At 42.2% G+C, this 24,044-nt stretch overlaps 1 protein-coding gene across 1 annotated transcript in view; it reads right to left on the bottom strand.

Annotated features, from left to right (window-relative positions):
• Window positions 1–3,381: 3,381 nt before the first annotated feature.
• Window positions 3,382–24,044, bottom strand: part of FBXO28 (F-box protein 28) — a 47,738-nt gene continuing 27,075 nt past the window's right edge. Inside the window, exons 4-5 of the mRNA XM_055233815.2 lie at window positions 12,375–12,570; window positions 3,382–8,358 (exon numbers count right to left, since the gene is read on the bottom strand). Coding sequence (XP_055089790.1) covers window positions 7,964–8,358; window positions 12,375–12,570 — 591 coding nt within the window. The 3' untranslated portion in view covers window positions 3,382–7,963. The remainder of the gene's footprint in view (window positions 8,359–12,374; window positions 12,571–24,044) is intronic.

Here is a 24,044-nt window from a genome sequence, read left to right as displayed (position 1 = left end):
GGTGGGAATTGTAACACAAATTTCTTGGCTGGGCGCGGTGGCTCATGCCTGTAATCCCAGCACTTTTAGGGGGCAGAGGCGGGCGGAACACGAGATCAGGAGATCAAGACCATCCTGGCTAACATGGTGAAACCCTATCTCTACTAAAAATACAAAAAATTAGCCAGGCGTGGTGGCGTGCACCTGTAGTCCCAGCTACTCGGGAGGCTGAGGCAGGAGAATGGCGTGAACCTGGGAGGCAGAGCTTGCAGTGAGCTGAAATCGCGCCACTGCACTCCAGCCTGGGCGACAGAGGGAGACCCCGTCTCAAAAAAAAAAAAAAAATATATATATATATATATATATTTCTTTTATGACACCAAAGGTGATATGGGATGGCTGATGGTCATGACCTCTACTGGTTTCAAGAACTGTCCCTGACCAATACTAACTTTCGTATTTTCTTCCTGCTTTCTCCTCCCTTTTACTCTCCTTCCTCTCTTCTCTCTCTCCATTTTCTTTGTTATTGCTAAATATAGGGAGCTAAAGGTTGTTTAGCATTTAGATTCAGAATGACAAACGTGCCTTACAGTGGTGTTTCTCAAATTTTAATGTGCAAACTAATCACCAGGTGATCTTGTTAAAATGCAGATTTGATTCTGAATGGGGCCTGAGATTCTACATTTCACAGAAGCTCCTAGGTGATTGAGGCTGTTGATCCATGGGCCACACTGTAAAAGAGGCAGTGTCTTCTTACAGTAGGGTTACAGAAACTGTTTATCTAAAGAGCACTTTCTTGTAAGCTTGCTCCAACTCTCCAAAGAACAAGCAGTTTAGCCTTCTCTTCTCTACCCCACCCCAACTAATTCTCTTTGGCTTGGCCTTGAGAAGGGTAGGGTGTTCCCCTTGTCTTATCACAGAAAAGTACATCTTAGATGTTGCATTCTGGAGTCAGTTTTGCTATTTATATTGCTGCATCACAAATTCTTAACAAATCAGTTAATTTGAATTTGACTTTTGTTCAATCCAAAGGAGAGGAGGAAAAAAGAGTTTAAAAACACAAAAGCTGAGAAAGTTGAAAGCTATTTAGTTGTGTCTCTTTGAACAGAATTTATTGAATTAGAGGAAGTTTATCCTTGACTTGTATTTCCTTTCTAGTTATCAGTTGTACATTTTGCTCAAACACCCAACTGCTCGCATTTCTTCTGTGTACCATTTACTCTAATTTTGCTTTGAGGAAATGATTAATCAGAAACCAGAGGGATGTAGGCTGGGCGCGGTGGCTCACGCCTGTAATCCCAGCACTTTGGGAGGCTGAGGCGGGCATATCACCTGAGTTCGAGACCAGCCTGGCCAACATGGTGAAACCCCCATCTCTACTAAAAATACAAACATTAGGTGGGCGTGGTGGCGCACGCCTGTAATCTCAGCTACTTGGGAAGCTGAGGGGGGAGAATCTCTTGAACCCAGGAGGCGGAGGTTGCAGTGAGCCAAGATCATGCCACTGCACTCCAGCGTGGGCGACAGAGACTCCATACAAACAAACAAACAAACAAACAAAAAAACCAGAGGAATGTATACCAGCGAGTTGAGATACATCTTTTTGGAAAGAACATCATCTTTAATGAATTCTGTAAGAATTGGTTCAGCAATTAACATGGGAAAGTTCATACAGGTGAGATCTTTTAAAAAAAGTTTTTTGAAGAAAAGCAAAAAAGCAAGAATACTGGTGAAGATCTTTGGCTTCTAACAATGTGAATCTATTACACAGCAATTGAGCCACCTGGAGAATATGAAAATTCAAATTTCCACACTCACCTACCTTCTGAAGACTGGGATACACAGCAGCCACCTTTATCTTTCTAGGCTATCTAGATGACTAGAATGCAGTAATGGTGCTAGGACAATTGACACCACTGCTGTCATCCTCACCCACAGTATCAAGTTATCTGTGATCTCTTTTCTGAAAATCTTAAGCTGTCTACAGGCTGGGGATAAAGCACTTAGTTAAGTTTTCTCTTCTTCAGAGAATTGTTTTCAGCAATTCCCTATCAGTTACACCTTTAAGGAACAGGTTAAACTGATTTATATGATTTTATGTTGTTGAAATTCTAACCATTTAGTTTTGGAACTGGATGTAGTCTTGAAAAGAGAACTAGTACCCCACCCTTGCAGGGTAAAATAATTGATAGTTGCTACTTTTCTACTGACCAGCAGCATATATTATATGAAGGTGAGTTTTTTTGAAACAGTCTTGCTCTGTTGCCCAGGCTGTTGTAAGCTCCACCTCGGCTCCCTGTAAGCTCCACCTCCCCAGCTCAAGCGATTCTTATACCTCAGCCTCCCTAGTAGCTGAGACTACAGGTGTGCAACAACATGCCTGGCTAATTTTTGTATTTTTAGTGGAGATGGGTTTTTGCCACATTGGCCAGGCTGGTCTCAAACTCCTGGCCTCAAATGACCCACCCGCCTTGGCCTCCCAAAATGCTGCGGTAACAGATGTGAGCCACTGCACCTGGCCGGAAGCTGACTTTAGACATGTCAGTAGCCTTAGAGCACATCTACTGCCAGGACATCCTCTGATTTTAGATTATAGGTTCTGGAAGCCTTAAAAACATTCTTTTACTTGCATACCTAGGGTGAACCCCTTGTGTGCAAATAACCTTAAAAGTTGCCTCCTCCAAGCCCAGCTTTTTTGTTGTTTTTTGAGACGGAGTCTCGCTCTGTCACCCAGGCTAGAGTGCAATGGCACAATCTTGGCTCACTGCAACCTCTGCCTCCCAGGTTCAAGCAATTCTCCTGCCTCAGCCTCCTGAGTAGCTGGGATTAGAGGCACCTGCCACCACGCCCGGCTAATTTTTGTATTTTTAGTAGAGATGAGGGTTCACCATGTTGGTCAGGCTGGTCTCGAACTCCTGACCTCGTGATCTGCCCACCTTGGCCTCCCAAAGTGCTAGGATTACAGGTGTGAGCCACCGTGCCCAGCCTAGCCCAGCTTTTTCTTGATCTCAGTTCTATATACTACTGACAGCATTAGTGATTCGGACATTGACTGCTTCTAGTGGATGTGTGGGATGGTCTTGCTTATATTAAGTTCAGAGTCTCATTGTTCTCAGGTTTCTAGGATGTAGTATAGTGGAGTAGCAAGTTTATAAACTTCAGAGCTCATGGGTCAAATCCCACTTATGCCACTTACTTGCATAACACTGTGGACATGTTGCTTAGGCCGAGTTCAACTTCCCCATGTAGAGTAAAACCTACTTTATAAGGTAGCTGTGAGGACCACTGTAACATCTGTAAAACACACAGTACAGTGCTCCAAAAGACAGTAGCTATTAATATGGTATGTTAGCAATAGAGCTCCATATTCTTTTGTGCATGAAATACAAAGAAAACAAGTAGCACTGGTAACAACACATTTATTTACGTACCCTGTTGTGTGACCGGGAGGTGTTTTTCACTTTCCAATAATTGATTCGGTTATAACAATTAAAATTCCAGAAGGTAAACTAGTAATTTATTGTTGCTCATAAGCATAGGTAAACAGACATGGTACCACAATAAAGGAATCTTAAACACTTCACTAACCTTTTGGAATAGGTTTGAATATGGACCGATATACTTTGCCAATGGACCTAATAGATTACCAATATACTTCTAAATGTCATGGTTCTCTTCAGACACAACAGAAGAAATCTGGATCTAATTTTTAAACTTCAGAAATTTAACCAAGATGCTTAGGAAGATGCAAAAGGCCGGCAGTACTTAAGCCTGTCATATTTATCACCAATATAACTGTATTGCTATTAAAAGTAAAATCATGGTAGGGAGCAGCCAACTAATTGCTAGTCTCAGTTCATAGATTTAGTATTTTTTGAAAATAATTCACCTCAGATGGCAGGCTATACAAGTTTAAAGTAGTTTTAACTTAACCTTTTGTGTACTAGTTAAAGCAATTCAGATAGACCCCAAGTCAAAAACTGAACAGTGCATCAAATTGGGTTTCATATCAGAAATTAGCCATTTCCAAACAACTGCATCGTATAGGATGTTTTCTTTCAGACTGCCTTTTATTCCTGGCTTCAAATCTTACAGTATATGTTTTTAGAGAGTTTGGTAAGTGTAACAAATGGGTACTCATTGCTAGAGCAGGATACAAGAATGTGCTGATCACCAAGTATGAGATTTACATTAAATTAAAATTATATAATGTTGGAAATAGACAATATATATAGGGAGTTCCCGGATCCTAGAAAATATTATGGCTAAGGAAACAGAGAACTCAAGAAAGCAATCTACCTCCAAGAAACTAATTCAGTATAGTAAAATAGAATTAAGTGCCCTGTCTCAGGAAAAAGTTTATTAAGAATAAGGAACAAGTGGGACATCATACATCGTTTCTTTGGAGATTAAAGTGCAGGCTATGAAATGGCATATAAAATAATGCGTAAAATAGTGCAATCCTAAGGTGCCATTATTTTTATTACACATAGCCTAGTTTTATGTCCATTTTCTCTCAAAAATCCAGCTGTAGTGACACCTTTTAGCTTATTAATTTAGGCATTACTTATACTGTTTTACCCACGTTTGGGGCTACATAGAATATTTTAACATTTTTAACACGTAGAATAATTGCGCATACATCTTGAAACTACTAAATAGAGATTAAGGCAAGCCCCTGTAAAGTTCAGTACTCCAAAAAAAGTGTTTTACAAAAAAATTGCTTCCCAAATCAGTGGCTTTTGACCCAATAGTCTTTAAAACTAAGTATAATGACTCTCAATACATTTGCATTTGCTCCATTATTTCCAGGCTCTGTACAGGAGTTTGAAAAACAACAGGTTCTATAACCTCAGAATCTGTGAAAACCAGGTAAGCCAAGTACAGGTGGGAGATAAGGAGAGGATCCGGCTGGGGTGGGGGTAAGGTCAGCCGTTTTCGTTTCTTAGGCATGCCTTTTCACATTGTTATCCATGTGTGTAGCGCTGTACCATAATACATTTCTATGTGGGAATGACCCATTAACATGGAGACGTCTCCTCTGAAAAACAGCCAAGGAAGATGACGGGAATACTTTAAGAAATGTTGCACTAAGACAACGCAGTATTAACACACAGCATTTAAATACCTGGCTTAAAATGCAGGGCAAAATGGTTCTCTCAGGAGGTTAATTTACAGTTTTCTTGTAACATACGTCAGTTCTAGCTGATCAAAATAATCTGCGATTTGTTGAACTTTAAATACCATTATGCTATCCATAGGTAAGCATAACAGCTATCAAATAACTGTCCTAGTAAGTGGTGAAGGCAATATCCTAACATGTTTCAGCTAAATAGCCTAAGATTTAAGATTTGAACAACCGAACTGTAGTGCTTTATTCTCCTAGTGCATGGAACATTCATGCATTAACAAGTACAATGAATTAGCTTTATGAATAGATTATTGTAAGTGTATGCAATAGAAATTTGGATTTTGTAATAGAAAATTTACCTTCTAACGTGTGACTACTTATTACGAAAGCCATATACACTTGTTAACTCATGGAAGACTACACAGATGTTTAGGCTATCTAGATGTAGTTTAAAAAGAAATTCAGGAAACTTTTAATAGTTCATGAACGACCATTAAAGAAACAGTCTGGGGCTGTATCCCTTTGATGCATATGGATCACACTCTGTAAATCTGTAAACACATACTTTGATACATAGAAAAAAAAGTCTTCCTATGACCGGAAAAGCAGACTAGTACAGGCCCTGGGTATTCCACCAGGCTTCCTCTAAAGATATGATAATATGGCTAAATACTATGATTATAAAAATGAGAAGTGCTGAGAAAACGAGTTCCGGACGGGGACTTTTATGGATGACCTTGGCTGACAAATGTTTTTTGGAAATTGTTTTATTTTAAAATTACCTTCCCAACAAACCATGAAACACTTGGATGTTACTTTTACTTTATGGTTTTTCATTGAAAACATACTACATTGTAAATGGAATTTCAAAGTCAGACATAGAATTGATCAAAATCTAAGGACAATATTATGTAAGGACAATATTAAAAATGGATAGAAAAAGCTTCATTTGGTGAGGTTAATCTAAAGGATGCATAACCATGTCACGGTGGACGGATAAAAAAGGTGATAACCTTGTGCTTTTATTCAACTAAGGTACTTACCAAGACCTTAGGTTTTATACAGGTGTTAAGCTCCCACCTGGAAAGGGACAGTTTTCTATATTACACCTAAATTTACTTTAAATAACTGAAGCCCAAGGCAACAGTTGTTTAAAAGAACTTAACAGTCAAATAGCTACATAATTTAGTAAATTAAAATACAACTAAGAGTGATAATTGAATGTCTCAAAACTATACAACTGGGGAAAATAACCACTGTACACAATTTGGAGGTTGTTAAAGTGACCACTCAGGAGGTTGAACAGTGCAAGACATGCTTTTCCAGTTACAAGCTCAAAACAGGAGTGCAAACAAAATTAAAGCTTTTGTTTAAAGTTGTACGGTAAGGAAAGCTTGAAACTAATATTAAAAAGCTTCCCTCAAGGTCATCCTCCAGAAATGAAATAATCAAAATGCTTTTTCTTTTTTTTTTTTTTTTTTTGAGATGGAGTCTCGCTCTGTCGCCCAGGCTGGAGTGCAGTGGCGCGATCTCAGCTCACTGCAAGCTCCGACTCCCGGGTTCACGCCATTCTCCTGCCTCAGCCTCTCCGAGTAGCTGGGACTACAGGCGTCCGCCACCACGCCCGGCTAATTTTTTGTATTTTTAGTAGAGACGGGGTTTCACCGTGGTCTCGATCTCCTGACCTCGTGATCCGCCCGCCTCGGCCTCCCAAAGTGCTGGGATTACAAGCGTGAGCCACCGCACCCGGCCTCAAAATGCTTTTTCATGGTACAATTTTCCCCAATGAACTTTGCTGCGATGGCAAAACTGTATCCCGCAAGTCCAGTCCCCTACTCATTCACCACATCTGACCAATGATCACATGGTGGTGAGCAAAGAGGAGTTGTAGCTCCCAGAGGTCCAATATTGATAGAAAGAGCCTCAAAATTTGGGGTTCTGCCTTAGCCAGTGTACCTGAACCCTACAGAGAACAGATAAAGCAATGGGCTTTAATAGTCTCTTGTTCCTATAAAACTGGAGGACAAATGGATGAACAATTCCCCCTCTAGAGGCAAGCTGTTGTGGTGGAAGATGTTAAGTGCTTAAATAAACTAAGACGCCGCTCTAAAAAGTGGAGAAGTATAGAGGTTCAAGATCAATACCAGTGCAAGAGCTTTTTAAGTGAGTTGACTAGGCAATGCATGCATCCATCCATGCAAATGTAGGACATGGCCCCCAAAGAGAACTGAAAACATGTATAACAGCTGGGTAAGTTCCTTGCCAGTAGTTTATAAAAATATATAGTCAATACTGTAGAGGCTCCTTCTACAGTCAATACTATGGAAGTCCATTTTAGTTACCCATTACTTCAATACCAAAAAGCATTAACTACTTTTCAGACATTCCAGACAAAGGTCACTTATAACAAAAAGACGACTTAAAAAAAAAAAGAACCAAGATAGTGTCCATTTAAAAAGTAGGTCTTTTCTTTCAAGTGAACAGGACATTTTCTGTATTAAACTTAACTTCTAGTCTGTCAAGACTCGGTTTAAGATCCTTATGTATGTGCATATATGCAGAAACAAATTAACTTACTTTCAACATTATCTGCACAGAAAAAAGTTAACTCCTCAAAACATGACAGAACAGGTCTGGTTAGTACAAATCTATTGCAAAGTAAAAAGATTCTGTGCATCAGTTCAATCAGGAGAAGCAGGAAAAGAATGTCCCAACCATAAGAGTTCAAGTTTAAGTTGTGTACTGAAAGCCTAGAAGCTTAAGGGACACCATGTTGCTCACAGTATCCTGATATGCATAACTGCTTAAGCTACTAAGCTGTGTCTTCCTCTGGAACCAGAACCACATTCCAATTTACTTTCTATTCCGAAGACGTTTAGATTTCCTAAGAGAGTCTATGGCTTCCGTGGCCTTTTTTCGTTTCCGAGGAGACTCCTCATTCTGCCCAGACCCTGAGGAATTTCCTACAGCACTTTCCATTACTTCTCGTAGTTTGCGTTCTAGCTCTGCCAACCGTGCATTTTGTTCACCTATGATCTGGGTCTGCTCTAGCAGTTTCTGGTCCTGGTCTTGAAGCTGTTTTTGCTGTTCTTGCACTTTGGTGCGAAGCTCAGAAATTTCACGCCTGAGAACAGTCACGCCAGCACCATTAGTTTTAACCTGCTGCTGGAGTTTGGTAACCTCTTGTCTTGAAGGATTTTGCTTGGAGAAGAGCTGCATTGTTGTTAGGGCTGCAGACGGTCCTGGAACTGTGAAGGAATAATTCAAAAGGGTCAGTCACTTAAAATGTTTCTCTACCAGTAATACTTACACTTATTTAAAAATGGAATACCCTTATTATGTCACTTCTGATAATTTCTTCTTCTTTGCAATCCATTTGGTCAGCTGGGTTAATCATCATAATTTAACACCTTATTTTAACTATAAATGAGTTTAAATTCTGATTCTCCTGCTCATGCTGCAGTATATAGACTGCCAGGAAACAGAGAAAGGCATTTAATGGCATAAACTTGAATTTAAAATACTGTACGATATTTTTAGAACCTAGTAACAAAATACAAGCAGTAAAATTAGAAAATAATAATTTTTTTTTTTTTTGAGACAGAGTCTCACTCTGTCGCCCAGGGTGGAGTGCAGTGGCGTGATCTCAGCTCACTGCAAGCTCCACCTCCCGGGTTCACGCCATTCTCTTGCCTCAGCCTCCTGAGTAGCAGGGACTACAGGTGCCCGCCACCATGCCCGGCTAATTTCTTTTTGTATTTTTAGTAGAGACGGGGTTTCACCATGTTAGCCAGGATGGTGTGGACCTCCTGACCTCGTGATCCGTCCACCTCGGCCTCCCAAAGTGCTGGGATTACAGGCGTGAGCCACTGCACCTGGCCAGAAAATAATTATTTTCTATCTAATTCACATAACAAACATAAACTTTCAAGTTAGAAGTACACACCTACAGGTTGCACGTTTCTAATCCAGAAATCTGAAATCCAAAATCTGAAACTTCTTGAGCACCAACATGATGCTCAAGGAAATGCTCATTGGAGCATTTTGGATTGTGGGTATGTGGATAAGAGATTGTGCAGCCAGTAAGAGTAATGCAAATATTCCAAAATCTGAAAAAAAGCCGAAATCTGAAACACTTCTGGTCCTAAGAAATTTGGATAAGGGATACTCAACCTGTATCGTGTTCTTAAGTTCACTCTGCACTTAAGTTATATGCAAAGGCTTCAACTTTAGCCAAATGATAGGGACTCCATTAAAGAGTGGGTTACATCATACATTATGACCACAGAGAATTCCTGACATGGTGTAGGAAGGCCTTGGACCTATTCTTTTAGGAGTCATTAGAATGTAACACAAGCATAAAAATAACTATTTTAAACAAAGAACCTACTTTCTTTTAAACTTATCTACTGAAGGTTTTCTAAAAGAACCAGATGGGTCCATTCATATCCTAAATTCATCATGTTAATCTTCTCCTTGCACATCTAAATAACTGTATTTCCTTTATGGATGCATTCTTCTTTCCCTCTCTGCTTATCCATATCCAACTTCTACTTATTCACCAAGGCTTAAATCAATCATTACTTCCTGCGATGTTTCCATCAGACCAGCCAACACTGATCTTATCTACCTTAAAATTGTTTCTCGCCTCTCATTTGACATTTAATTGGACATTGCCTTATTTGTTTTGCCTATGATAATTTAACTTCAAGTCTGGGTGTATCTTACCTTTTGAAATAGTAAGATCCTTGAGAGCAGACACCACGTATTACACTTCTTTTTAGTCTCCACAGGACACAGTACAGTGCTGTGCGCATAATAGGTACTCAATAAATAACAGATACATTAATGCTGAGATGTGTAGGCTTTATTACTCAATTACAGAAAGCCACTCGGTTGCCTCACTGAGTACTACAGGGAGCTAACTAATCTGAACAAAACAAAAAGTTTTACTAAATTCTTTCCTAATTTAAAGTACTTGCCAGAGTTGGGGATACTAAATAATTTAGTCTTTCAGTAGATAAAGGCACAAATCTCTAGGAGCCAATATACTTTTGCAAAAACAGTTATTTAGCACAGATGAAGTGATACTGTTCAAAGTAGCCTTATGAACCCTCTCTTTTAAAGTAGCAGCCCTGTGTGGTGGCTTATGCCTGTAATCCCAGCACTTTGGAAGGCCAAGGCAGGTGGATCACGAAGTCAGGAGTTCAAGACCAGCCTGAACAACATGGTGAAACCCTGTTTCTACTAAAAAATACAAAAATTAGCCGGGTGTGGTGGCACGTGCCTGTAATCCCAGCTACTCAGGAGGCTGAGGCAGGAGAATTGCTTGAACCTGGGAGGTGGAGGTTGCAGTAAGCAGAGGTATCACGCCATTGCATTCCAGCCTGGGCGACAGAGTGAGATTCCATCTCAAAATAATAATAATAAAAAAAAAAAGTAGCAGGCAGACACTTTGGGGGCTGAAATAATTCACCAAATATTTCCCTGAACAGTTTTTGGCATTTTATCTGGTATATTTGTTTTTTAAAGAATGAATATTAATTCATCAGAAACATAAAAAAAATATAGATGGTCCTCAAATTACAATGGTTTAACTTAATGATTTTTTTTTTTTTTTTTTTTTTTTGAGACAGAGTCTCATTCTGTCGCCCAGGCTGGAGTGCAGTGGCGTGATCTTGGCCCACCGCAACCTCCGCCTCTTGGGTTCAAGTGATTCTCATGCCTCAGCCTCCCTAGTAGCTGGGACTACAGACATGAGCCACCATGCCTGGCTAATTTTTTTTTTTTGAGATGGAGTCTTGCACTGTCACCCAGGCTGGAGTGCAGTGGCGTGATCTTGGCTCATTGCAAGCTCCGCTTCCTGGGTTCACGCCATTCTCCTGCCTCAGCCTCCCAAGTAGCTGGAACTACAGACATCTGCCACCGCGCCCAGCTAATTTTTTGTGTTTTTAGTAGAGATGGGGTTTCACCATGTTAGCCAGGATGGTCTCGATCTCCTGACCTTGTAATTCGCCCGCCTCGGCCTCCCAAAGTGCTGGGATTACAGGCGTGAGCCACCGTGCCTGGCCAATTTTTTGGTATTTTTTAGTAGAGACAGAGTTTTACCATGTTGGCCAGGCTGGTCTTGAACTCCTGACCTTAGGTGATCCACCCGCCTCGGCCTCCCAAAGTTCTGGGATTACAGACGTGAGCCACTGCGCCCAGCCAACTTAATGATTTTTTGACTTTACGATGGTATGGAAGTGATAGACATTTAGTAGAAACTGTACTTCAGGTATCCACAGAACCAGTCCGTTTTTCACTTTCAGTACAACAGAAAATGAATTCAGTAAATTACACAAGAATGCTTTATTATAAAATAGGCTTTGCTAGATAATTTTGCCCAACTGTAAGCTAAGGAAGTGTTCTGAGCATGTTTAAGGTAGGTTAGGCTAAGCTATGATGTTTGGTAGGTTCGTGTATTAAGTGCATTTTTTGACTTACAATATTTTCTACTTATGATGGGTTTATCAGGATGTAACCCCATCGTAAATTAAGGAGCATCTGTATGTAACTTTTCACCTTGAACTCCTGGGCTGAAACGATCCTCCCGCCTCAGTCTCCCAAACTGCTGGGACCACAGGTGTGGGCCACTGTGCCTGGTCCAGCGATCCTATTTCTTTTTTTTTTTTTTTTGAGATGGAGTTTCGCTCTTGTTGCTCAGGCTGGAGTGCAATGGCATGAATCTGGCTCGCTGCAACCTCTGCCTCTGGGGTTCAAGCGGTTCTCCTGCCTCAGTCTCCAGAGTAGCTGGGATTACAGGTGTGCGCCACCATGCCCAGCAAATTTTTGTATTTTTAGTAGATATGGGGTTTCACCATGTTGGCCAGGATGGTCTTGAACTACTGACCTCAGGTGATCCACCCACCTTGGCCTCCCAAAGTGCTGGGATTACAGGTGTGACCCACTGCGTCTGGCCGGGCCCAGCTATTCTATTTCTAGTTAAGTTCACTGTAAGTCAATAAGGATATGTGCAAAGATTTAGTCACAAGACCGCTCAGATTGTTCTTCAGAGTATAAGTACTGAAAAGCTAGAAACAAGAAATGAGCCTAACTAGTGGATTGGTTGTATAAGTTATAGTTGATAATCAAATCTCATTAAAAATGATGCTGCCAATAAACAACTACTAACACAGAAAAGTTCAAGACACTTGGTTAAGTGGAAAAAAACCGGAAGCAAGTTACAAAACTATGTACAAACATGATTATAAAGTAGAGATACCTGGAGGAGAGCCCATGAGTCTTCCAGAAACATCTGATCCTGGTAATTTCCTCTTTAAAATTGGAACAATCTTTTCATCAAAGTACTCCATTGCCATAGAGGATATATCCCTTAATTCTTGAAGTACTTCATGAGCTCGTTGAGGGGCTCTGGTAGAATTGACATATCTCAACACACGATAAATCTCATCAATCACCTAAAATAATGAATTCTCATTAGCACTTTAGATTTTTCTTTTTTAATAAAGAAAATAGCTAAACAGGCAGAGAAGTAACTGCTTGTTTTGCAATTCCGGCAAAGACCTGTAGGGTGACTTAAGTGATGTACTGGCCACTGATGAATATTGCTATTTGCAACACATAGCTTTTGGGCTTGCTACAGTACTTTTTTTTTTTTTTTTTGAGATGGAGTTTCGCTCGTTGCCCAAGCTGGAGTGCAGTGGTGCGATCTCAGCTCATTGCAACCTCTGCCTCTTGGGTTCAAGCAGTTCTCTGCCTCAGCCTCCTAAGTAGCTGGGATTACAGTCGCCCACCATCACGCGTGGCTAATTTTTTGTATTTTTAGTAGAGATGGGTTTCATCATGTTGTCCAGGTTGGTCTCAAACTCTTGACCTCAGGATCCACCCACCTCGGCCTCCCAAAGTGCAAGGATTACAGGTGTGAACCATTGCGCCCGGCCTGTTACAATACTTTATACTTGCATTTATAAAGCACCTTTTATGTATCAGGTACTATGTTGGGACTGAGGAATCAGGATGAATAAAATAAAGCTTCTAACCCTGAAGGAAATCACAGTGTAACTGGGGAGATATGTGTGTACATAAGTGACACAAACAGGTATACAAATTGCTATAGACACTAGAGGACTAAACTAAGAAATTAAATCCTGTATGGGAGCTGGGGTAGGGTTGGAGATTGCCCAAACCCATTTTATTAATCCTCCAAACCTGAATCTGTTCCCCTAAGCTGCAGGGACTCAGCGTGATTTCTCTGCTCTTTTTAATACTGCCCCCATGTGCTCTATCCCTTTAAGTTTTGTTTCTGAGACTTGTTATGGATTGGAATGAAGTCTTGTCACTTCCTTGTCATCACCAAAAGGTAGCAGAAGATCCTTTTTTGTTTTAGTGATAATTGTAGTGGGGAGAACACCTAACTCTCTTGCTGGAATGGTAAGTGAACCTTTCTTAGGCATTTATATTAGCTTTCATCCCGGTGAGGTTATCCTTAATTCTTCCCCGTGGCTTCAGTACAGACCTGAAGATAAAATTCCTTTTTTTGTTTTTAAGATGGAGTCTCACTGTGTTGTCCAGGCTGGAGTGCAGTGGCACAATCCTGGCTCACTGTCACCTCCAACCACAGGGTTCAAGTGATTACCCTGCCTCAGCCTCCCAAGTAGCTGGGATTACAGACATGTGCCACCACACCTGGCTAATTTTGTATTTTTAGTAGAGATGGGGTTTCACCATGTTGGCCAGGCTGGTCTTCAACTCCTAACTTCGGGTGATCCACCCTCCTTGGCCTCCCAAAGTGCTGGGATTACAGGTGTGAGCCACTATGCCCGACCTAAAATTCCTATTCTAAAGACCTCAGTCTGGATGACATCTATGGGCCCTTACCTCATAAGAACTGAGGGTTAATCAACCAAACCATTCTGTCACCAAAATCTCAAACAACCTGGCATCCCACATATTCCTCCCACTGCATTTATCTAGCTTGTTCCCAACTCTGGATCAATCTTATAATCCACCTTCCCTTCTCTTTTACTTACTTAGGCTGCTGAGCACAGCCAGAGAAACAATCTTGCAGAATAGTATCAGGACAAACTCATAGCCCTTCACATTTTCTAGACTCTCAGCATAACATGATGATCATTGTTAATGGAGCATGATGTGTGCTTAATAAATGTCAGCAAAATATAACCTTAGGATGTGTCCTTATCATAAGCCTGAGAAGACATCATAGAAGAGGCCAGGTTTGTGGGCCTGGAGAACTGAACAGGAAATGGCTTGGGCGGAGGTGGTGTACGCAGGCAGATGCGATGGGAGATGAGATGTGTGATTTTGCATCACATGGGACATGTAGGTGATATTTGCTAGCAGGTGGCTTGAGATACAGGATGAGAGTTCAGGAGAGGAATTTTGGATGATGGCTGATTGCCAAAAGAGAAAACACATTTATTTCTGGCAATATTACTATATTATGAGCTCACTTTAGAAGAAGATAACCCCTTTCCCCAATAAAAACTTACTGAACTACTACGTTAGGAACTATATATATAAAGAAATGAAAAATGGAGTACTTTCCCTTGGACTTACAATTTAATTATGTAAGCCTATCATAACTTGAAGATAAACATTATTCAAATATTAATTGAGTTCTTACTATGTACTTGTCACTTTTCAAAGTACTGGAGTAAAAAAACAGTAAATAAGGATGACAAGATTATCATTCTCATGAAGCTAAACAGAAAAATAATTTAAAGGAGTGCCACATGGAAAAAAGAGGGTAATGTGACAGTTTCTACCAGGAAAGGCAGGAATAACATGAGATGGGTGGTTGGGAAAGGATTCTTTGCCATTTGTAAGGTAAGACTGAAGGATGAGGAAGAACTGATCAATTGAAGATAAGGGGAGAAAAGTCATTCAGGTAGAAATAGTAATGACAGTGGCCCCAAGGTCAGTGTCAGCTTGGCTTGTTCAAGGAGTTCAAGGACTAGAAATAGACAAATTTTATATATACATGTATATCTCCAAAGAGAAAATATTTGTGGAAGCTAGCTGCTCAAAGCTTTAAAAGTTATATAATATTTATACATAATTAAGAAATAGTTAATAAAATTAAAAATATAAGCCAAAGTAGAAAACCAGTATTTAAAGGGTCCTTCATACTGACTGATATTTTATGTATAGTGCTAGGATATTAATTGACCCATAGCAGTTTTGTGTTTATCAAAGTTTTACATATGGGTTATATATAGGAAAAGTACCACAGTACTCCATAATTTTTTGAGACGGAGTTTCGCTCTTGTTGCCCAGGCTGGAAATGACATGGTATTGGTTCACTGTAATCTCTGCCTCCTGGGTTCAAGTGATTCTCCTGCCTCAGCCTCCCAAGTAGCTGGGATTACAGGCACCCACCACCACGCCCAGCTAATTTTTGTATTTTTAGTAGAGACAGGCTGCTCTCAAACTCCTGACCTCAGGTGATCTGCCTGCCTTGGCCTCCCAAAGTGCTGGGATTACAGGCATAAGCCACTGCGCCTGGCCTTCCACAATTTTTAAATGTTGTTCCCAAAGGCTAATATGTTGCATCTATAGATACAAACTGGCCATCAGCCCTTTGAACTAAATCAAGTCCCCCACCTTTTTTTTTTTTTGAGACGGAGTCTCGCTCTGTCGCCCAGGCTGGAGTGCAGTGGCGCAATCTCGGCTCACTGCAAGCTCCGCCTCCCGGGTTCACGCCATTCTCCTGCCTCAGCCTCTCCGAGTAGCTGGGACTGCAGGCGCCCGCCACCACGCCCGGCTAATTTTTTTGTATTTTTAGTAGAGACGGGGTTTCACCGTGGTCTCGATCTCCTGACCTCGTGATCCGCCCGCCTCGGCCTCCCAAAGTGCTGGGATTACAAGCGTGAGCCACCGCGCCCGGCCGTCCCCCACCTTTTTGCCCCAAGGCTTTTGCACATTCTGATCCCTTTCCTGGAATGCCGTCCCTGTGTATCTCCCTCACTTCAAATTCCTTAGTTATACATGAGGTCACAGTAACACTGTACTTTCTCAGAAGTCTTTTCTGAACCCTCCTCCAGTTTAAATCATGTTAACGTCTTCATCCAACCCTTTATTCCCCTCCAGAACACACATTACAATTTGTAAGTACATCTTTTTGTTAATTTCTATCTTCCCTATAATGCAGTAAACTCTGTGACAGAAGAGATCATACCATGTTTCACTGTCAGATCCCCAGAGCCTAGCAGCATCTGGCACATGGCAGATAGTAAATAAGGGGTAAAGACGGTTAAGTATATTAATTGTTTAATATTAATTGATACATCTAAACAAAACTGTTTAAGGGCAAATGACAGGGTTAATTCAACACAAGAATTTGTTTTTTGGCCGGGCATGGTGGCTCATACCTATGGTGCCAGCACTTTGGGAGGCTGAGGTGGGAAGATTGTCTGGGGACAGGAGTTTGAGACCAGCCTGGGCAACACTGTGAGCTCTGTCTCTACAAAAAAATTAAAAAATTAGCTGTGCATATGCCTATAGTCCCATGAGCTGTGATCAGCCCAGGTGACGGGGCAAGACTGTCTCAAAAAAAAAAAAAAAGGTTATATAGTTTTTCAGAAGTCAGATGATTATGTTTTGAACACAAAGGTCATAGTAAACAAGATTTCTATTGAGACGGACTTGTAAAAATACATAATACTTAAAATAGTACTTATATAATAAAATACCCATGGCCTTATTAATATACCTCTAGATATTATATGTATATAAATACTGGTAGACAGAAGAATATTTATAGTGTATTTGAGCTAGAATAGGACTGTTGTAATGGTATAGGCATGAATAAGACACAGATCCTATCCAGTGAAAGATGACTCCATGAAAGACCCATAAACAGCAAAGCAAAACTCAGACTGTAATAAGTTCAATGTATAGGCAAAGTGCTGTGTGAAAACAGAGTAGAGATTAAGATCCGCTTGAGACAACTGGGTAGGTCTAATGAAGGACATGGTAATGAGGAGTAAGTAAAATTTCAACAGGTAAGGGAACTTAGAGCAGGAGGAAGGTACACCTGGCTAAACAGTGTGGAGTTGAGCACAGGGATGATGTGGATGGATAGGTGATAGGATAGCAATTCAACATTTATACAGTAGTTATGCAGTACTATCACGTACCAAGCATTTATTCTAGGGTGTTTCTTTTCTTTTTTTTTTTCTTTTTTTGAGACGGAGTCTCGCTCTGTCACCCAGGCTGGAGTGCAGCGGCGCGATCCTGGCTCACTGCAAGCTCTGCCTCCCGGGTTCACACCATTCTTCTGCTTCAGCCTCCTGAGTAGCTGGGACTACAGGCGCCTGCCACCACGCCCGGCCACTTTTTTTCTTTTTTGTATTTTTAGTAGAGACAGGGTTTCACCGTGTTAGGCAGGATGGTCTCGATCTCCTGACCTCATGATCCACCTGCCTCGGCCTCCCAAAGTGCTGGGATTGCAGGTGTGAGCCACCGTGCCTGGCCGTTTCTTAACATATATTATACAATCAGTCCTTTTCCATGAGGCTTATTCTTCAGAATAACTTTCATATCAAAATATCCTACAGGGATTGCTAACTGACAGTAAATTATTAGGTCGGTTCCAAAGTAACTGTGGTTTTGCCATTAAGAGTAATGTGAAAACACACCTATAATTTGTGAAATATTATCTTTACTGTAGTCTTCTAAATACAGTGTAAAAGCAAGTTCACTCTTTCCATTTGCCCCAGTCTTCCATTAAAAAAGAACATTTAAAAATCTTACTGTATAGAGATTATTTTAGTCAAATGGGATAATCTATGTTTTCAATAAAATTCAAAATAGTTTCTTTTCTTTGTCGAAAAGCTTTAAGCAGAGGATAAGGTGAAAAAAGTATGTGTGTGAGAACCATACTGCTTCTACCATTCAGAGTTTTAAGTGGCTGCCATGGCTTTAGAGGCATATATTAAGAAAGCAAGGTATTGGCCGGGCGCGGTGGCTCACGCTTGTAATCCCAGCACTTTGGGAGGCCGAGGCGGGCGGATCACGAGGTCAGGAGATCGAGACCACGGTGAAACCCCATCTCTACTAAAAATACAAAAAAATTAGCCGGGCGTGGTGGCGGGCACCTGTAGTCCCAGCTACTCGGAGAGGCTGAGGCAGGAGAATGGCGTGAACCCGGGAGGCGGAGCTTGCAGTGAGCCGAGATTGCGCCACTGCACTCCAGGCTGGGCGACAGAGCGAGACTCCGTCTCAAAAAAAAAAAAAAAAAGAAAGCAAGGTATTTAACAAATTTTCAAAATAGTTCATTTTCTGAGTAGATTTAATCTTTTTCTTTTTGCAAATTACATTAACAAGAATGTAATGGTATGAGTCTTGAGGTCTAGTGGAAAGACCACAGGCCTTAGGAAGGTCATTTAAACTCTTAATGGCTGTTTCTTTTTTTTTTTTTTTTTGAGACGGAGTCTCGCTCTGTCGCCCAGGCTGGAGTGCAGTGGCGCAATCTCGGCTCACTGCAAGCTCCACCTCCCGGGTTCACGCCATTCTCCTGCCTCAGCCTCTCTGAGTAGCTGGGACTACAGGCGCCCACCACCACGCCCGGCTAATTTTTTGTATTTTTGGTAGAGACGGGGTTTCACCGTGGTCTCGATCTCCTGACCTCGTGATCCACCCGCCTCGGCCTCCCAAAGTGCTGGGATTACAAGCGTGAGCCACCGCGCCCGGCCTCTTAATGGCTGTTTCTACACCTTTCCAATGATATATACCACATGCTGAACCTTACCCAGGCTGTAAGAAATAAAACAGTCAGTCCCTCCACATCCTCAGGGGTTTGGGTCCAGGACCCATATTGCCAAAATGTGTGTGTGTTCAAGTCCTTTATATAAAATGGCATAGTATTTGCATATAACCTAGATCACCTCTAGATTACCTACACTACCTAATACCATGTCAAAGCTTTGTAAATAGTAGTTATATTGTACTTTTTTTTTTTTTTTTGAGACGGAGTCTCGCTCTGTCACCCTGGCTGAAGTGCAGTGGTGCGATCTCAGTTCACTGCAAGCTCCGCCTCCCGGGTTCACACCATTCTCCTGCCTCAGCCTCTCTGAGTAGCTGGGACTACAGGCGCCTGCCACCACGCCCGGCTAATTTTTTTTATGTTTTTAGTAGAGACGGGGTTTCACCATGGTCTCGATCTCCTGACCTCGTGATCCGCCCGCCTCGGCCTCCCAAAGTGCTGGGATTACAAGCGTGAGCCACCGCGCCCGGCCTATTGTACTATTTTAAAATTCATATTTTAAAAATAGCTGTGGTTTTAAAAATTGTTTTTCTTCTTTTTTTTTTTTTTTTTTGACAGTCTCGCTCTGTCGCCCAGGCTGGAGTGCAGTGGCATGATCTTGGCTCACCGCAACCTCTGCCTCCTGGGTTCAAGTGATTCTCCTGCCTCAGCCTCCTGAGTAGCTGGGACTACAGGCGCTTGCCACCACGCCCAGCTAATTTTTGTATTTTTAGTAGAGATGCGGTTTCACCATATTGGTCAGGCTGGTCTTGAACTCTTGACCTCGTGATCCGCCTGCCTCGGCCTCCCAAAGTGCTGGGATTATAGGCGTGAGCCACCGTGCCCGGCAATTGTTTTTCTTCTCTAAATATTTTCTTTTTTTTTTTTTTTTTTTTGACAGAGTCTCACTAAATATTTTCTATCCACGGTTGGTTGAATCCATGAATGTGGAACCCATGAATACAGAGCTGACTACAAGTTATACAAAATATTTTTGGCCAGGCGCAGTGGCTCACGCCTGTAATCCCAGCACTTTGGGAGGCCAAGGAGAGCGGATCATAAGGTCAGGAGTTCGATACCAGCCTGGCCAATATGGTGAAACCCCGTCTCTACTAAAAATACAAAAATTAGCCGTGCATGGTGGCACGTGCCTACAGTCCCAGAGACTCCAGAGGCTGAGGCAGAAGAATCGCTTGAACCCGGGAGGCAGAGGTGGCAGTGAGCCCAGATTGTGCCACTGCACTCCAGCCTGGGCGACACAGCAAGACTCAGTCTCCAAAAAAAAAAAAAAAAAAATTTAGTTTTATAAAAGTACAGTACAGGCTGTGGCTGGTGGCTTATGCCTGTAATCTCAGCACGTTGAGAGGCCAAGGGAGGCAGGAGTTCAAGAGCAACATAGCTAGAAACAGTCTCTACGAAAATTAAAAAGTACACCATCACATTTCTAACACACAGTAGAAGTACCATGCTTATGTCTAAAATGGTACAGTAACAAATTATATACAATGAATATCATTTAGGCCTTTAGACTATTGTGGGTGAGAAATAATCTTTTTTAATCTACCGTTTAGCAAACAAAGCTCCTGCTAGAATACTGAACCTCATAAATTCTCATTTTTTTCTCATTTTTCATCTTTGTCTTTTTGTTGTACTTGAGATTTCCTTAACTTTCCCTTCTACCCTTTATTTTTTTGAAAAAAAATTCCTCCATATTTTAAAAACTTAAGTGCATCTAAAATTTTCTGAATATTCTTTTTAATTTTTTTTTTTTTTTTTGGAGACAGAGTCTCACTCTATTGCCCAGGCTGGAGTGTGATGGTGTGATCTCGGCTCACTGCAACCTTCACTTCCCAGGTTCAAGTGATCCTCCTGCCTCAGCCTCCTGAGTAGCTGGGACTACAGGTGCGTGCCACCACGCCCGGACAATTTTTTTTTTTTTTTTTTGAGAGAGTTTTGCTATTGTTGTCCAGGCTGGAGGGCAATGGCACAATCTCGGCTTACTGCAACCTACACCTCCCGGGTACAAGCAGTTCTCCTGCCTCAGCCTCCTGAGTAGCTGGGATTACAGGCTTGCACCACCACACTTGGCCAATTTTGTATTTTTAGTAGAGACAGGGTTTCTCCATGTTGGTCAGGCTGGTCTCAAACTCCTGACCTCAGGTGATCCACCTGCCTTGGCCTTCCAAGTGCTGGGATTACAGGCGTGAGTCACCGCGCCTGGCCCATGCCCGGATAATTTTTGTACTTTTAGTAGAGATGGGGTTTCACCATGTTGGCCAGGCTGGTCTCGAACTCGTGACCTCAGGTAATCTGCCCACATCAGCCTTCCAAAGTGCTGGGATTACAGGCATGAGCCACCAAGCTGGGCCTGAATATTCTTTATATGGCATGTTTGTTTGAATACGGTTATGTGCTGCATCATGATGTTATGGTCTATGACAAACCATATATGAGGGTTATCCTGTAAGATTATAATGGAGTTGAAAAATTCCCATCGCCTAGTATTTACTATATTATACAGAAGTCCTCATTTTAATGTTGATAGGTTCTTGAAAATCCTGACTTTAAGTGAAATGACATGTAATGAAACCAATTTTATCACAGGCTAATTAATATAAACAAGTGTTAAGTTCCTAAGGCATATTTCTGGTCATAAAAACCAACAAACCTCTAAATAAAGACCTAAAACATTTCTTTTTTTTTTTTGAGATGTAGTCTCGCTCTGTTGCCCAGGCTGGAGTGCAGTGGTGCGATCTCAGCTCACTGAAACCTCTTCCTCCCTGGTTCAAGCGATTCTCCTGCCTCAGCCTCCGAGTAGCTGGAACTATAGATGCCCGCCATCACGCCCGGCTAATTTTAGTATTTTTTTTTTTTTTAGTAGAGATGGGGTTTCACCATGTTGGCCAGGCTGGTCTCGAACACCTGACCTCAAGCGATCCACTCAACTCAGCCTCCCAAAGTGCTGGGATTATAGGTGTGAGCCACCACGCCCAGCCCCTAAAACACTTCTAATATCAAACACTGAAATAAATGTGAACTGTATATACATTGAAGAAAGATTAATAAAAACAAGTAAGATAATGTGTCCAATTTTTGGTCAATCAGTGAGCTATGGCAGTCATCATGGTATTGGGTTACATCAGGGAATACATGTTTGTAAAGCAAAAATTTTAAGGAGCACCTCCTACCGACATACAGTTCAGAAACAAACAATAACAAATAGGAGGGCTTTTTATTTATTTATTTATTTTTTGAGATGGCGTCTTGCTCTGTCACCAGGCTAGAGTGCAGTGGTGGCGCGAGCTCGGCTCACTGCAACCCCCACCTCCCAGATCAAATGAGTCTCCTGCCTCAGCCTCCCAAGTAGCTGGGACCACAGGCACACACCCCTACGCCCAGCTAATTTTGGTATTTTTAGTAGAGATGGGGTTTCACCATGTTAGCCAGGATGGTCCTGATCTCTTGACCTCGTGATCTGCACACCTCCGCCTCCCAAAGTGCTGAAATTACAGGTGTGAGTCACTGCGCCTGGCCTTTTTTGTTTTGAGACAGGGTCTTTGCCCTGTTGCCCAGGCTGGAGTGCAGTGGCATGACCACATCTCGCTGCAGCCCTGACCTCCTGGGCTAAAGCGATCCTCTCACTTCAGTCTCCTGTGTAGCTGTGACCATAGGTGTGTGCCACCATGCCTGGCTAATTTTTTTTTTCTGTAGAGACGAAGTCTCCCTATGTTGCTCAGGCTGGTCTTGAACTCCTGGTCTCAAGTGATCCTCCCATCTTGGCCTCCCAAAGTCCTGGGATTACAAGCATGAACCACCACACCTGGTTCATTCATTCATTCCTTTTTTTTTTTGAGACACAGTTTCATTCTGTTTCCCAGGCTGGAGTACAGTGGCGCAACCTCAGCTCACTGCAACCTCCATCTCTGGGTTCAAGTGGTTCTTGTGCGTCAACCTCCCGAGTAGCTGGGATTACAGGTGCATGCCACCATGCCTGGCTAAATTTTGTATTTTTAGTAGAGATGGGGTTTCACTGTCTCTACTGGCCAGGCTGGTCTCAAATTCCTTACCTCAAGTGATCCACCCACCTCAGCCTCCCAAAGTGCTGGGATTACGGTGTGAGCCACCACACCTGGCTATTCATTCATTTTTTTTGAGATGGAGTCTTGCTCTGTCGCCCAGGCTGGAGTGCAGTGGCGCAATCTCGGCTCACTGCAAGCTCCGCCTCTCGGGTTCATGCTATTCTCCTGCCTCAGCCTCCCAAGTAGCTGGGACTACAGGTGCCCGCTATCACGCCTGGCTAATTTATTTATTTTTTGAATTTTCAGTAGAAATGGGGTTTCACCGTGTTAGCTAGGATGCTCTCGATCTCCGGACCTCATGATCTGCCTGCCTCAGCTTCTCAAAGTGCTGGGATTACAGGCGTGAGCGACCACGCCCGGCCTATTAATTCATTTTTCAATCTGCTTATTCTAGTTCAGGGTTGCAGGTGGCTGGAGCCCAACCTGGCAGCTCAGGGCATCAGGTGGTTATCCACCCTGGCCAGGATGCCATCTCACTGTAGGGTACCCTCACACCCACACTCTCTCAGACTGGGACCACTAAGACGTGTCAATGAACCTAAGAGGCACAGCTCTGAGATGTCAGAGGAAATCAGAGTGCCCAGAGAAAACTCATGCAGATATATGGAGAATGCACAAATTCAACAGACAGTGGCCCTGGCCGGGAACTGATTTTTTTTTCTCTTTTTCTTTTTTTTTTTTTGAGACAGTCTCACTCTGTTGCCCAGGCTGGAGTGCAGTGGCACAATGTTGGCTCACTGCAACCTCCATCTCCTGGGTTCTGCACCACCGCACCTGGCTAATATATGTATTTATTTAGCTGGGACTACAGGCCCGCACCACCACACGCTTGCTTGGTTGCTTATTTATTTAAGACACTCTCATTCTGTTATTTACTTACTTATTTATTTCAGAGTCTCTTTCTGTCCCCAGGCTGGAGTTCAGTGGTACAATTATTTATTTATGACAGAGTGTCTTTCTGTCCCCCAGGCTGGAGTTCAGTGGCACAATCTCAGCTCACTGCAACCTCTGCCTCCCAAGTTGAAGTGATTCTCGTGCCTCAGCCTCCTGAGTGGCTGGGATTACGGGCGCGCACCACCATGCCTGG

The sequence above is a fragment of the Symphalangus syndactylus genome, chromosome 19 (genome assembly GCF_028878055.3).
Source record: "Symphalangus syndactylus isolate Jambi chromosome 19, NHGRI_mSymSyn1-v2.1_pri, whole genome shotgun sequence".
In the NCBI taxonomy this organism is placed as follows: Eukaryota; Metazoa; Chordata; class Mammalia; order Primates; family Hylobatidae; genus Symphalangus; species Symphalangus syndactylus.
Note: the sequence above shows the minus strand (reverse complement) of the source record. Positions and strands in the feature narration are given on the sequence as shown.